Source organism: Trichoderma reesei (assembly GCF_000167675.1).
Source record: "Trichoderma reesei QM6a unplaced genomic scaffold TRIREscaffold_2, whole genome shotgun sequence".
NCBI classification, from domain to species: domain Eukaryota; kingdom Fungi; phylum Ascomycota; class Sordariomycetes; order Hypocreales; family Hypocreaceae; genus Trichoderma; species Trichoderma reesei.
The window spans coordinates 324,034-338,974 of NW_006711149.1; the positions used below are offsets into that span (position 1 = coordinate 324,034).

Below are 14,941 nucleotides of genomic sequence, written 5' to 3' on the forward strand. Positions count from 1 at the left end.
ATACACTCATATCAAATCAGAACGTCGGGCGCCTCGAGATTGGTTCGAGACCCAGATAAACACCAATGTCTCTGACTCTGCTCCGCGACCCATGCAAGAACCCGGCGAGCAGCATGTCTCGCATTAAAGTGGCTCACAGGGATACACATAAACTTTTCTCCTAGCCCTACGTAAAGAGCAATGTCTTCCACCTCCGCCTTTTCACGCTCAAGCCCGTTGTTCCCCTCAAAAGGCACCCGCATGATGGAAAAAGGGGGCTGGCTGAAGTCACCACGAAAAGGCCCCAAACTGCATAGTGTAGCCGACATCTCTCTCTCTCCCTCTCTCCCCCTGGTAGGGAAGTCCTACTCGAAATGACCTTTGATACCTTTTGGTATCCAAGCGCCGGAGGCGTTGATAGGCTTTCGAGGGACGGGACAGATCGGCTCGACGGCGTCCAATGACGCCTCGCCTCGTCCAAGGGATGGAGGCTGCCTTACAGGGTACTCCGCACCATCCATCAGAGGCGGGCTCCTGTATGTGCTCATGTGGTGCAAGAGGCTGACATCTCCCTTGCATCGCTCTCATTCAGGTGGGTTCCATCGTTGGGCGTCCAGGCCCTTTGTCTCCGGAGGGGAGCAACATCCTTTCTGCCTGCTGCTGCAAAGCCATTGGCATCCCCATATGGCGTGCATGAGCTTCGTTGCACAAGAGATCTGACATGGCGGTAAGCGTCCGATGAGGGTACACAAGAAGGAACAGGGCAAAAAAAACATGAAAGATCAGATTCAGATACATATCAAAAACAGTAATCCCTTTTGCGCTGACTGGTGCCGTACAATCACAATCTGGTGCACACAGCCAAATCCTTGTCCCAAGTAGTCTATCCCATCGGTACATGATCCCAGAAAAAGAAGTTGTCCCTCGTAACCCATTTTATGCATACGGAGCAGCCCAATCACGCTCCTGTCACGCACTCTTGATACGTGATGATTGTTGAAAATTTGTCGAGGCTCATCGAAAGCTATTTGGCCCCAAGAGGCTCATCGCCTTGGCTGTTCGTCTGGTCATCTAGTTTCGCCAGCATATCCGAGACGCATCTCTTCAAGTAATCGTCCTCGTTCCATCCGTATCCGCGGACGTGGACAATGCCGGCATGGTCGATCATGATGCCGCTCTTCCAGTCCTTCAGATTCGGAGTAATCGTAAACGCAAAGCCGGCTTGCCAGAGGAACCTGTCCAGTTCCGCGATGGCGGCCGCATCGTTTTCACCGTCCTCGATGAGCTCGTAGACGACCCCGATGCAGTTCAAATGACTCGACATGAGCTTCTTGACCTTGTTGGGATCCTCGTGCGAAGCCTGCATGTCGTCTGGGAGGCTAGACCAGAGGTCTTTGCGCAGCTTTAGCCAGCCATAGCACTTGGTAAGGCGTGGCAATGTCGAGATGAATTTGGCCCCTGGAAGGGCAACCGGCTTGCCGCTGTTGGGTATAAGATTGGGGTAGCAGTTCTCCTCGCAGAATGAGAAGTAGTTCTCTATGGCCTCTTTCCTGCCCAAGGGCTGTTCGTACACCAATACTGGGTCGACATCCAAGGACGCCTCCATCATCTGGAAGACGGCGGCGTTTTGGCACTCCCTCTGCATTGAGTAGTACGAACCAGGCTCGTGTGGAGGCACTTGGTCCCAGTACTGTTTGGCACGCACGATGCTATGTGAGCGAGTAGATCGCAGCCGTGGTGATCGGCGTCACTTACAACTTTTAGTGCAAACGGTCCCTCGTCGCCAAACCTGACCTTCCAGACGAAACCGTCAGAGCCGCCCCCAAGTCGAGACTCGAACACAATCGCCTTTGGATCTAGTGTGCTGCGTCGAAGCCGAGGGTCCCTCAGGTCTTGGCCCCTGAACCTGGGCGTTCCCTTCATGAGCTCCTCATTGAGGAATGGCATCGACATTGACTGTAGACGGCGGCTTTCCGCAGCGTAACGATCCATGCCGGGCATCGTGTCAAAAACTCTTGCAAGGCGCAAGAATACGGTATCACACACGAAAGAAACGTAGAGAGTGTGACGAAAGAAGGACAGAGAAAGATGGAGAGAGTGTGAGAGAGGAAGAGAAGAGGAGAAAGAGGACAGCGGGAGCGGGAAAGAGGGGATCTTGAATGATATACTGGGGAGAGAGAGGGGCGAGATGGATGGATGGATGGGCAGACGGATGGTTGGTTGGATGAGACAGTGGCATGAATGACTGAAGCGGTGGCTTCTCTTGTGCATGGCGCCTCATCAGAGAGCCTTGACGCCTGTGCTCGACGACGGCCTCGAAATTCAGTCTTACATCATTTCCTGAGGGCTAATTAGACACTCCCGAGCTGAAAAAGGGAAGAAAAAGAAAGGAAAAAAGAAAAAAACAAGAGAGGTATCGGGTTTCAACCCCCTTGCATACGACTGGACAGCCGCCCCCTCTCTCTAGCGGGGATGCTGGTACTATCGGAATCACTGCTTGTCGTTGAGTGGCCTGGTCGGGTTCTGCATTTTCTCCATCACTATGGCCTTTGTGCAGAGGACCTGTATCTCTGTCAATATCCTGCCGGAGGGCCGGGGTTGGTCCCGGGAAGGTCGGTGAGACACTCACGTGTAGATCCCTTAACGCGCATTCAGGGTCTCATGACGATGGCGATGCCGCAGGCTTCACGGGCTCGAAGAGTCTCTGACGAGCCTCGACCGGGCAAGAAAGACGGGCTCCCGAGGGTGTACTCAAGACAGCCAGCCATCGGGCTGGGTGAGCATGCCAAGCTCGCCCCAGCCCGCCTCTCGAGACAAGCTGAAAATGCAGCTGATATGCTTAGCTCAAGCTGTCAAAGACGTGATCCCAGTCAAGACGTTCACAGCCGGAAGCCGCGTAGGGCTCCAGGGCATCACTTTTCACGAACTTTGTTCACTTCTTATCAGGAAGGGTCTTGCCAAATGTGTGTTGGGCGATATGTCTTGTCTATCCTTTCCGCCTAGAAGCTATCGTTGAGAATGTCCTCGTTCATCTTGACCATTGACGGGCTATACTCTGAAGTGTCTACTCCTGCCCCAGCATCGAGGAGGATATCGTCGACAATCCTTCTGCTAGCTTCTCGCGCTATATTGAGAGAAGAGAGACAGAGGTCAGCCACTTTTACGAACTTGTTACGATGTAGCACTGCGTGCTGAAAAGAGACAAACTTACCGGGTGTCTGAAGCAGCTTCGATGGCGGCAGCGCAAACTGAATCGTCTTGGGCGGGCTCATGCCGAGGTTGTCGTCATCGTCGCTCTCCCAGTCAATCTCGTATGCTGCCTTTTTCCCAGAAGCTGCGCCGCTCTCCGCCGCGAATACGTCCCGCGTCTTTTTCGCTGCCGCGGGAGTTTGCACGCTGACGCCGGGCGTTCGCGGAGCTTGGCTCGCCGCTGCTAGGCGCTGTCGTGCGTTGCTCTTGAACGGTGTCATGAAGGCCTCGCTTCTCAATGTTGGGATGGCAATTTCCGGGGAGGACATGGGGGAGTCATGCCACGCCATTTTCACATCTTGCTGCTGCTGCCGCTGCTGCTGCTGTTGAGGCGCCGCCGGCTGCTTGCCTTTGACGGGTGAGATCCGACTGCTTGTCTTGTGAGGTGTAGCCTGTATGCGATAAGTCTTGTCGAGAACGCGATGTAGCAGCGGATCCTTTTGTCGCTGAGCCGATTCAGCCCCCCTTTGAGAAGTAGCCAGACCCTTGGGTGTTGTTGAAATATCCGGCAAGCGTGCCGTATGCTGCGCAAATATGACGGACGAGTCCATCTCCTCGTCCGAGTCCTGGTGCGGCGCCATCGTACCGCCCTCTTCGTAGTCCATCTCCCGCCGCATGGCCTCATAGGGCGACTCCAAGTTGGACATGTTGGCTTTCGCTTTGCCCGCAGGGGGACGGGGCGTGCTTCCTGCCAGCTCGGCGTCGTCCAGCATCGACTCTTCTCCATGCATCGCCGAGTGGTTTCCAGCGGCGCTAACTCTCGTCGCTTCGTCCTGGGCATCGGCCGTCTCATCAATTGTCATCTCGTCTCGCATGGCGCTGCTATCTTCCACGGCGCTCGTCTCGTCTTCGTTGCCGTTCGCATGATCCTCATAGCCGGAGAGGGACACGTTTGCAGAGGACTCGAAGAATTGTTTCCAAAACTAGAAGTAGCACCAATTAGGTCTCGCATCATTGGAGGGAAGGGGAACAAAGATGTCAAGACAAGATATTTGCCGTCATACCTTGGATGCCTCCCAGACAGCCCGCGAGTGCTCCCCATATTGTTCCACCAGCGGCAAGATGCCCGTCGTGACGATTCTATGGGCTTTGCTGAAGTTGTGATCAATCTCTGGGGGTGGCCATCAGCGTATGTAACTCGCAGCGTGCCCGAAGAGTGCTCGAAATACCTTGCAGCGTCAGAGTGATGGATTGCTCCAGCTTCTCCAGCTCTTCCGTCAAGCTCAGATTGCGCGGGGCGACGCTTGGTCGAGACATGGCGCGATTGCCTCACGATGGATGAAGAAGAGTAGGGATGGAAAGTTGGTTCATCTATTGCATTGAATGACTGTGAAGAGGTAGAATGGCATCAAATATCGATTTCTGCGTTCGGTATCCTTGGTGTCTGTATCGGCATTGTTTAGTCCCAGATCCCGATCGCGTGTTGGAGACGCGATGAGGGGCAGACTGGCACTCTGGCGGGCGGTCAATGGAGGGGCATCCAAATGTTTACACAGCCATGTACCTACTACCTACCTTAGGTATCTACCTAAGTAGGTACTAATGTAGGTAAGTACGCATGTTGTGAGGTACCTTAGTCAACAACTCATAGGTACGCAAATAGAATAGATGGGAGCATTCATCTCATCAGATGCTGTGAATATTATATTAAAGATTACTTCGTCACCATTCCATTCATCTAATGACTACCGCTTGAGGTAGTAATCGCACATGTCCAGCTTGACCAGGAGCTGGGCAACCATGCTATCGTCTCCAGTCCCGTATTGTTCCTTGAATATCCTGTCTTCTCTCCCTCTCTTTCCGTCCGTGCGACGGGCCTTTTCCGAGAGGCTGCGGCAGACCGTGATGAAGATTTGCACCTTTCTCTTGAAGTCTGCATATAACGCTGACGGCTCCGGCTCTGCCTGTGTATCTACCTCACTTAATCCCAGCCGCCTTAGTCTTAGGCTCTTTGCAAATCGCAAGATGGTGTTGAAAATGTCCTCTAGCAGTTTCAACACTGGCTGTTGCTTCTTCCGCAAAAATAGGGCGAGCATGATCCGATCGAGGACGAGCGAATGGAGCTCCTGCAATTTGTCAGGGCTCTGGATCTCTTCCGATGAGCTGCTCGTGCTTGGTCGGTGCAGATCCATCTCAATCTTGTCTAATTTCTTTTCAAACACCTGCCAGGGGACGGAAATGCCCGTGTCAAGGAAATACGCCGACACACTGGAAACGAAATGCTGCGCTTCTCGAACGAATCGGAGCGTTGCGTCACCGGGGTCTTCCCACTCGCGGGCCAGACAATTGGAATCGCGGAACAGCTGGTTGACGACAAACGTCATTCGCAGAACTCGTAAAAGGAGCTTGAAGATGTAGTCGTACTGCAGCAGGTTCAACGGCGTGATGATGGGGCTCAGCTGCGGTGGCGCCGTGTAGGATAGCCGTAGAAAGTCCAGTGCTTCGAGAGAGTCAGGGTTCATGCATTTTTCAATCTCTTCTTCTGTCAGGTCTCTCAGAGCAAAGCTCAGGTCGCCTGGCAGGTCGGAAAGGTTCTTGTCGAATATGTGTTCAGTCCTTTCGGCTTTCTTGCCGTCTTGACAAGCATTGTAGCAATCGGAGAGTATGCCCATCAGTGCCAGTCGCAGCTCCGAACTCGCTGGAGGCCAGTTATCACGGCCCCCTAGCCGCAAGCCCATGACGCTGCTTTTCTTTGGGACCCCTGATCGCGTGTTTGCCGATTCCAACTCGGGATCGAACAAAGCATGAGAAAGGCGGCTACATAGATTGCCGTTCCCAAGAAGCTGAAACTCTCGCTGCAGCTTGAGATGGTCTCGCAAGTTGTGTTCTGTGAAGAGAAGCCTGAGTGTCTCCTTGTTGACCACCTGGGCCTGTGCCGAAGCAATAACGCCAAAGGAGAGGACAGGAAGCAAGGACCAGTGTGGAGTGGAATTAGAAAGCTCGATCGCGGATGCATGCGTCCCACAAAGTCTATCGCGCACGATCCTACTCAGGGGATCCTCTGCATCGTGTGTTGAGACTGGTTGAGCAAACTGCTCAATCGAGGCGGCAATGCGCTCCTCCATGCCCGTTGTATCCAGTCCGAAGAAGGAAAGTATGGAACCCGGCTTTTCGGGTGCCAAATAAAGTGAGGTTTCCATGGGGTCGTAGGCGTAGCCAGAACGGCTCGACTGGATAGCTGCGGCTAGACAGTCACGATACGCAACGGCACGGCTCTCGAGGTGCAGTATGGCGTCCCAGTCGTAGAGCCACTTGGCTCGAGGAGGATCGCTAGACGCAATGACATCCTGCTGAGCTAGGGGATGGTCCTCGTGGAAAGAGCGGATGAACCGCAGGTTGCGCCCAGTCTCGAAGATCGTTTCGGTCACGTCGTCGGGCATAAAGCGCGGCATCTTGCTCGAGTCCAAGACGTAGTCGACCTCTGATAGCTCCCGGCCAAAATCATCCCGAAAGGCTCGTGCTTCAACCTTGACAAATCCTTTGCTTTCTCCAAGATTGGCCTTGGTGAAAGGCAGTCCCTGCTCGCGCTTCGTGCCTATCCACTCTTCAAGAAACTCAATCCACGGCCCAGAGACCCTCCGCAGCACCTCTCGCATAATCTGACGCAGATACTCTTCGTTACTGTCCACCGTATAAGCTTGATGAAAGACGAGATTTAGAATATCTTCATCTGTTAGGCCATGGCGCAATTGTGATGTGAGCGCCTTGAAGGGACGCAAAATAGCCACCACCGAGTTGACGGTGGATTGAAGCCGCAGAAGCGAGCGAGGGTTTCGGCCATTGAAGGCCACCCACTCTTGGACAACCTGCAGGACTTGGCTGACGGTGCTGGCGAGGGCGACGCCGCATCGGCTCGTATGTTCCGAGTAAACCGTTTGCGCAAAGGACCGTAGCCCTACCAAGGTGCTTCCACACCTAAGACACTTGTTCTCGAGTGCTTGTAGGACATGACTGGAATACCCAGAGGCTCTCATCTTGGGAAGCGCAGGCTTGAGGCCCTGAGTTCCGTCTTTCCGAATAAAGAGTACCGACTCTCCGCCAAGTGCCAAAGCCAGCAAGGAGGATAGGTATGTTTTCGTGTCGACAACAGGAACGCCCGCATTCCTGAGCTTCAGCGGGTCGTTTGGGGTGCTCAACAGGGCGTCGTAGGCAGCCGGGCCGGCCTCTGTAACCATCATTGGTTTGTGCGTCGCGGACGCATTGCCGGAGTAGAAACCGTTCCACGATCTATAGGGGGGCTTCGGTTTGGAGGGCATCTTGGGCTCCAGCCACAGGTCGGATCCGTCTTCACCGTCGGTGCTGTCCACGTCTGCAGAGGATTGCTCAAATGTCTGTTCAGTTCCATCCGTGGGCCCCGGAGCTTCGGTCGCATCGGTCGCATCATCTTCATGGACCGTCTCGGTAGTGTCTTGAGAGATTGGCAGCAGCTTGAAGAAGCCATCGTGTGTTGGCGTCAGGGGATCGAGCGCGAAGGGATCCGCGCCTGGATTTGCCAGGGCATCTGGTGGTGAACGGAGCAAAACGCGTGAGCAACTGAAGGAAGACAAGTCGAGAGTCAGCTGCTCACTTGTGAGATTGGTGGAAAAGAAGCTGCCAGCAGACGGTGCGTCTGCCCCCGAGTCCAGCAGTTTCGATGGTGGCCAGAAGTTGGGGATGGCGAAGACATAATCCTCGGAGCCATCGCTGGCCATGGCTCACAGCAGGTTCAGCGACAGATGCATAGAGAGCACGATCCGGCAGACGCGCCACCCGAGGCCATTCGTGTTGTTGGTAAAGGGGAGTCGAACTCCAGGGGGGAGAGGCGCCTTAATGAATTGGAGTTGTTGCGACGCGACGTCTTGAAGTTGAGCCCCTCTTGTCGATAAGGAGGACCTAACCTTGGAAGCTGTCTGGTGCTTGCTAGGCACTAGTAATCTTACCCTGCTGAGGAGGCCTGTCAGCGTGCGCCCCGCCCTGAAGGTTAGCGGGCTCACAGCTAGCTTCTAGCGATCCATGCTGCCATGATCTCATGCTCGACTGAACATCAACTGCCAGTGCTTGCGATTTCTGCCTTTTCGCAGCCTCGCCAAACATCACACTTCACCCCCGAGCGCACCAGCGTATCCTTGACCAGCTCTTCGATTGTCGGCCGAGTATCAGCTTTGCAATTGACCTCTTCAGACTCTCATACCTTCTTCAACTCGCACTCTCCCTACTCCGAGGCCCTCGAATCCGCGTCACAATGCCTCCCAAGAAGCGCTCGCGCCTCGGGCTGTCTTCAACACCAACCACGATCAGAGAAGATAGTGTCATGGACGTTGATACACCACGGCCAAGCGCGACTCCAGGCTTTCTTTCGTCGGCATTCAAGCCCATCATACCCGTCACTCCGTACGACAGTCTGTGGACAGACGACCAAATCTCTTCGCTATTCAAAGGCGTCATTCGCTGGAAGCCTGCTGGTTCGTTGCGCCATCCTGCATGAGCTGCGCAGCAACCTGTGGGACGCTCTGCTAAACTGATTTTTGTTGTTTCGTTCTAGGGATGCATAAGCACTTTCGGATGATAGCAATATCCGAGCACTTGCGCAATCACGGCATCGACCCCGACATCCATCGGCACACGCGCATCCCCCACATCTGGGAGAAGCTGCGGACATACTACGACCTCGACCTGATTGACGAGCGCGAGTACTTTGACGACGACGAGCTCGACGACAAATACGTCGAGTTCTCCCTTCCCTTCCACGAGTTTGGCGAGATGATGCTGCAGCGCGCCGTTGCGGACCCGAGCGAAGCCCCCACGTCTCCTCCTCAGCTGGACCTCTCCCCTCCGCCCGAACAGAAGCGCCAGCGGGCCAGTACCGCCCCGAAGACGAGGGGAGCCTCTGTGGAAGGCGTCGAGAGCAGTGCTGCCGCGTCGCCGGCGCCGAAGCCGACCAAGGGCACAAGAGGCCGCAAGAGGGCGGCCAGCCAGTCCAAAGCTGAAAAGGAAAAGGTGGTGGAAAATTCTGAAGAGTCCGAAGACGAGTCCGAAGAGGAAGACGAATCTGGCTCGGAAGAGAGTGATAGTGAAAGCGCGGACAGCGGTTCTCCTGCTCCGAAACCTGCAAGAGGGGGGCCGGGCAGAGGCCGTGGAAGAGGCCGAGGACGGGGCAGGAGAGGCAGAGGTAGAGGGGGCTAATCAAGCGTTCGATGAGCTGTTGGATATGGCTGGAACGGCTTCTGTAGGCTGGGCATAGCGGCTTGGATTGAAGTCAAGATACCAGAGTGTCGAGGCATTCTTGTGAAAACACTAACATTGATATTAAGTACGTGTCCCCGTCTATAGTGTCCGTCCATGCTGTAGATCATTTCTGTCATGGATCCCTTTCCTATTCCCACTCGATTCTATTTAAATCCTCTTCTTGCTCCTCATCCTATTCCGCATCTTTGATTTCATCTTCGTCTTCCTCTTGAGGCGCCCCCTCTGCCTCCTCCTCTGCCTCATCTCCACCTTCATCTCCAGCCTCTTCCTCCTGTTTCACTACTACGTCGTCCTCCTTCAACCCGAGTTCCGGCTCCAGCTCCGGCTGCGGTAGTGTTTCCCACTCGCTGTGGTAGAGTAGCTTGCGCGCCCAATCTCGCCCGCTGGGGAAGAAGTTGTCCATGCTCTGGGCCGAACGTCGAGGTGGACCAGGATCCTGTCTCTTAGGTAGATCCATGGGCGGCTGCTTCTGCAGCAAATTCCACATGTCGAGTTCTGCTTTATAGCTGGCATGCTGATCAGCTTCCTCAGCTTGCCTCTCTTTCAGTCGGTCGGTGGCGATGCACGCCCTCAGAGCCTTTCTCGTAGCTTTATCTGGCCGGATGTCGCCAATTGTGTACTCCAAGACTTCCCTCGTTTCCAAATCGACTTGTTGCTCCTCTTCATCGGTAGGGGAAACTGATCTGCTGGAGTCGACGGAAGCGTCTGAGAACATGTCGTCTTCATTCTCGGAATGGATGGGCTGTGTCAACGATTGGAGAACTGCCTGCGGTCGCTGCTGTGGTCCGGTTGGTGTCCCGTCTGACAAGGCTCGTTCCACTTGTTCATAGGTCATGCGGTCTTCTTCAGGTTCCTCATCCCATTCTGGGGGCTCTTCGTACACATCGAGACGTAGTCTACGAGCACTGCCGATCCATGCTTCGTTCGACTTGCAAGCCATATTGAGGGACGAGATGGCTGCCTCGACATCCTGCGGTAGAACCATGTCTCTGATTTTCCAGCCGATGGCGGTCTTGGACCGAATCCTGGACATGGCCATAAACAGCGTTGTCTGAACAAGCCTTCGAGTGACTGACACGGCCAAGGAGTAGAAGTCGTCGAATGTCGTAGCCCACATGGAGGGAGGATCCTCATCAATCGAATTCCAGTTGTTGGCGGGGACTGAGGAGTTCATGAACAGGCGCGCCGATAGCTCCAGCCACTTTGACAAATGGAAGAGCTGAGCAAACTGAGGCACATCGCTAGGGATGTTTGCGTCCTGGCTGTGAAGATGAACATCTCTGCTCAGCTTCTTGGCAACCTTTGGGGTAACATCCCATATGTCCCCCCACCGGCTCTGTTCCCTCATCTCCTCGCGAACCTCTTGCTTGACGGAGATTTCATCAGCAGCCTCTTCCTGCGCGTGGCAGCACTGCTGGCTGATCTCGACAGCGGCGGGATACTCTGCAAGCTCTAGGATGGAGCGAGACACTTGCTGGCGCCTCGAATCGCAAGCATCGTGGAGATGCATCAGGTACTGGCTGACTTCCACAATGCTTTTGCTGCCGACTCTGGCAGCAATACCAGGCAAGTCGTGTTTGCCGAGGCGTGCTACGGCCTCGAAAAAGCTTTGCTTTTCTGCCGGGGACCAGATCGTGAGTCCTATCTGACTGGCTGGAAGGGGTTCCTGGTCGCCAAACGAAATCCGCTGGGCAGCATCCTGGATCTCTTCGTTGAGAAGCTCCAGGTATCTGAAGTTGAGCTCAGACCTCTGTCGTTTGAACGGCCGGTATACTGCTGTGGCATCATCCAAGGGTCGCTTCAGAGGCGATCGGAAGTCCTGGCTTTCTGCTGCTGAGGAAGCGTTGTCATCGTCTTCATACTCGTCTTCTTCGACGTAGTCACTGTCTTGGCTGGCTGGCTCGCCCTGCCCTTCATATCCAGTGCTCAGATCGGCTTCCGCAATCGCTTGATTATCCCCTTCCACCTTGATCTTTTTGTGTGGGATAACGGCAGCATCGGGTTCTTGATATGGCGAGTCAGAGTCTTGGTCCATGGTCCAACGGTCACTGATGTGTTGATAGTTGAGTTTAACTGAGAGGACATTGTAGCAGTGACCAGTTGAGGACCACGGATCGAGCCTATAGAGAGACTGGCGTTGTAGAGGATATCATCGCTGACTTGCCTCGCAGCTTTGAAGAGGTGAAAGCTGCAGAGCTGCAGTTTTACAATGATCGCTGAGTCAGCCAAATGCACGCACGACTCAGTTGACAGTTGTTAATCAACGCCACAGTGGCTAATTGAGGTTACCTGCTCTATTACATAAGGCAAGGCAAAACTTACACCCAAATCCTGCATCGCATCCAGCCCGATTTTCTTGCCCGGATTTTTCTATCACCACCTCACATCGGGGAGTCTGTCATTCGAACAGCATTACCATGTGCAATGCTACAAACCCTCCTGAGACGTCTCTTCCGTCCTGATGCTGGGACCGGCGTCCCCCCATGCTTGACCCTGACCAACCAGCTGCGCAGTTATGCGGCCACTGCTGCTCTCAGCAATAAGCTGAAGCTTCGAGACTATCAGCAAGAATGCATCAAATCCGTAGTTCTGTCTCTTAAGCGGGGACACAAGCGAGTTGGGATATCTCTAGCCACTGGCAGTGGTAAAACTGTAATTCTCTTCGTCTCCGTATCTCCTCCTTCATTGTGTTTGGATGTGAAGGAGATGCTAATCTCACTGTCAAACAGGTCATATTCACTCAGCTCATTGACAGGGTCCACGACCGCGTCAAAGATGCAAATCAAACTCTCATCCTGGCCCATCGCCGTGAGTTGGTTGAGCAGGCCGCCAGACACTGCCGGCTAGCGTATCCGGACAAGAAGATTGAGATTGAGATGGGCTCTCTCCATGCTTCCGGCACAGCGGACATTACCATTGCAAGCGTCCAGAGCATCACCTCGAGGGATCGGCTCGAGAAGTACGATCCTTCAAGGTTCAAGCTCATCCTTGTTGACGAGGCCCATCACATCGTTGCGCCCGGTTACCTCAGGACTTTGAAGCATTTTGGTCTCGATGAAAAGCGGCACAACTCACCTATCCTGGTAGGAGTCTCGGCTACATTTTCCCGGTTTGATGGAGTCAAACTTGGCGCTGCCATCGACGAGATTGTCTACCACAAGGACTATGTAGACATGATTTCGGACAAGTGGCTGTCAGATGTCGTCTTCACGACGGTCGAGTCCTCCGCCAACTTATCAAAAGTCAAAAGCGGCGCATTCGGCGACTTTCAGACAGGAGAACTCTCCAAAGTCGTCAACACCGACACTATCAACGACATCACGGTCCGCAGCTGGATGGCCAAAGCCCCGGACCGCAAATCTACGCTGGTGTTCTGCGTCGATCTGGCGCACGTCTCGGGCCTGACGAAGAAATTCCGCGAGCACGGCTTTGACGCTCGATACGTCACTGGAGACACGCCCAAGGTCGAGCGAAGCGCCATTCTCGAGGCTTTCAAGAAGCGGGAGTTTCCTGTGCTCGTCAACTGCGGCGTCTTTACCGAGGGTACCGACATCCCCAACATTGACTGTATAGTGTTGGCTAGACCGACGAGGTCGCGCAACTTGCTGGTGCAGATGATTGGAAGGGGTATGAGACTACATCCGGACAAGAAGAACTGCCACATCATCGACATGGTCTCTAGCCTCGAGACGGGCATTGTCACAACTCCAACACTGTTCGGCCTCGATCCCAATGAACTTGTGGAAAAGGCTTCTGTTGATGACATGAGAAAGATCAAGGACCAGAAAGCAGCAGAAGCAGAACAGCAGCAAGGAGACTCTTCAGGTGCCGCTTCAGGACCTTCTCCGGCAGTCACCTTCACAGACTACTCCTCCGTCCTGGACCTCATCGCAGACACCTCGGGCGAGCGGCACATCCGCGCCATCAGCCAGTACGCATGGGTCCAGGTCGGCCCAGAACGCTTCGTGCTCTCCGCCCCGAGCGGCTCCTACATCCGAATCGAGCGGCTGCCCGAGCAAAAGGGCTCCTCGGAACCGACCTACCACGCCCTCGAGGTCAGGGCCCTGCCCCCCGGCGTCGCGAAGTCTCCGTACGCCGCCCCGCGCGAGATCCTCAAGGCGGCGACGTTCAACGACGCCGTCCACGGCGCGGACAGCTACGCCGCCAGCGCATTCCCGCACACCTTCATCCACCGACACCAGTCGTGGAGGAAGCTGCCGCCGACGCAGGGCCAGGTGGACTTCATCAACAAGCTGCGGGGCAAGAGCAGGCCCCTGACGTCCGCGGAGCTGACAAAGGGCAAGGCGGCCGACATGATTACGAAGCTCAAGCATGGGGCGCGCGGGCAGTTTGCGCGGATGGAGGCCGAGCAGCGGAGGCGGGAGAGGACGAGGTACTCGGTCGAGACGAGGCGGGACAGGGAGCACGTTAGAGTCGGGCCCCTCTCGGCTTGAGAACGGCCGCGTCCCATGTTATGGGTCGACTTTGGCGTTGGAAACAAGGCATTACTACATGGTATGGAGTTATCAGGACGTTATGGGACGAGAAATATATGGGATTTGTATATCAACGCAAGATATGGATGGCTGCAAGATACCTAGTATGTTTGCTTACGGGAATCAAAGATATTCTCAACATTGGCAGAAAGATTGGTACTAGTCAAGTTATGGGGGTGCAAGCTTGCAGGGAGAAGAATAGCTGAAACATTCAATTGGTCTCTTGGGGTTCTTCCACATTTCGGATGCTGCGTCAAGATGATCATAATGCGCGATTTGGTCAAATTTGCGTAATGTGGCGTGGGTATCATGCGTCTTTCCATTCAACAGATCGTAACCGTACATTCGTGTGTGGAAGACACTTTTGTACACCATCCCCCTATTTCCACAGCCGAAAAAAGCAAGATGCAATGTTCCAAACATGGGACTGCCGGAGCCGAAACATCTGGCAGCCCCCTTGTGGTGTGAAAGAAAGTAAACGACGCACGCAATTCATGCTGCTCTTGACTTCCTCCGCGCATGTTGACGCCCGCTGCCCTCCGACGGCATCGACTTGTCTCATAGATGACGATGATTTTCGATGACGATGATTCCGCAAGACTTCACCGGAAGCCCAAAAAAATCATTCATCTTGCAAACTAGATCCTTCCTCTCCGGCTCTCAGGGGTATTTTCTTCGCAAGATTTTCTTTGTCTTGAACGTCATAAACGTTCAAATGGGTATAAAAGTGAGTGTCAGTCGTCAAGATAGACATTCTGAAACGCAGCGAATAGCGGACAAAATCGTAAAAAGACAGAGCGTTGAACGGCAGAGAAACGAGAAATTGTGACAGAAACGAAACAAGATACGAAACACACAAAAACGACGAGACGAAAAGTTAATCCAAAAAAAAAAAAAAAAGGGGGGGGGGGGGGGAGGGAGGAAAAAGAAGAGTGCAATCAACATCAATTGGAGAGAACAGAGGGGAGCGCACCAACATCTCCGGCGAATCA

General features: G+C 54.2%; 6 protein-coding genes across 6 annotated transcripts; 2 read left to right on the forward strand and 4 right to left on the reverse strand.

Moving 5' to 3' along the window:
* Positions 1-743: 743 nt before the first annotated feature.
* Positions 744-2,010, reverse strand: TRIREDRAFT_120031 (uncharacterized protein). The gene is made up of 2 exons (XM_006962231.1): positions 1,735-2,010; positions 744-1,669 (listed from the first exon to the last, which is right to left on the reverse strand). The coding sequence occupies exons 1-2, from the start codon at positions 1,978-1,980 to the stop codon at positions 1,004-1,006; spliced, it is 912 nt and encodes a 303-aa protein (XP_006962293.1). The 5' UTR covers positions 1,981-2,010; the 3' UTR covers positions 744-1,003.
* A 968-nt stretch (positions 2,011-2,978) lies between these two features.
* On the reverse strand, positions 2,979-4,485 carry TRIREDRAFT_55242 (uncharacterized protein; the record flags this gene model as incomplete). Its single annotated transcript, XM_006962232.1, has 4 exons — positions 2,979-3,103; positions 3,191-4,151; positions 4,233-4,339; positions 4,398-4,485. 4 exons carry the CDS (start codon positions 4,483-4,485, stop codon positions 2,979-2,981), a joined length of 1,281 nt encoding a protein of 426 aa, XP_006962294.1.
* Positions 4,486-4,913: 428 nt separating this feature from the next.
* Positions 4,914-7,919, reverse strand: TRIREDRAFT_56115 (Hypothetical protein; the record flags this gene model as incomplete). The annotated part of the gene is made up of 3 exons (XM_006962233.1): positions 4,914-5,058; positions 5,119-7,711; positions 7,796-7,919. 3 exons carry the CDS (start codon positions 7,917-7,919, stop codon positions 4,914-4,916), a joined length of 2,862 nt encoding a protein of 953 aa, XP_006962295.1.
* A 530-nt stretch (positions 7,920-8,449) lies between these two features.
* On the forward strand, positions 8,450-9,390 carry TRIREDRAFT_55993 (uncharacterized protein; the record flags this gene model as incomplete). The annotated part of the gene is made up of 2 exons (XM_006962020.1): positions 8,450-8,669; positions 8,750-9,390. 2 exons carry the CDS (start codon positions 8,450-8,452, stop codon positions 9,388-9,390), a joined length of 861 nt encoding a protein of 286 aa, XP_006962082.1.
* A 400-nt stretch (positions 9,391-9,790) lies between these two features.
* On the reverse strand, positions 9,791-11,257 carry TRIREDRAFT_37933 (uncharacterized protein; the record flags this gene model as incomplete). The annotated part of the gene is made up of 1 exon (XM_006961950.1): positions 9,791-11,257. A coding segment is annotated over one exon (1,467 nt), but the record flags the coding sequence as incomplete, so codon positions are not given.
* A 620-nt stretch (positions 11,258-11,877) lies between these two features.
* Positions 11,878-14,118, forward strand: TRIREDRAFT_74622 (uncharacterized protein; the record flags this gene model as incomplete). Its single annotated transcript, XM_006962021.1, has 2 exons — positions 11,878-12,105; positions 12,183-14,118. 2 exons carry the CDS (start codon positions 11,878-11,880, stop codon positions 13,905-13,907), a joined length of 1,953 nt encoding a protein of 650 aa, XP_006962083.1. The 3' UTR covers positions 13,908-14,118.
* Between the last annotated feature and the right edge of the window lie 823 nt (positions 14,119-14,941).

Bases quoted from the DNA above. Each gene is read 5' to 3' on its own strand.
- TRIREDRAFT_120031 (XM_006962231.1), bottom strand. From the start codon at position 1,980: ATGCCCGGCATGGATCGTTACGCTGCGGAAAGCCGCCGTCTACAGTCA. The intron at 1,670-1,734 runs GTAAGTGACGCC...CGTGCCAAACAG, and splicing joins GACCGTTTGCACTAAAAGTT to TACTGGGACCAAGTGCCTCC.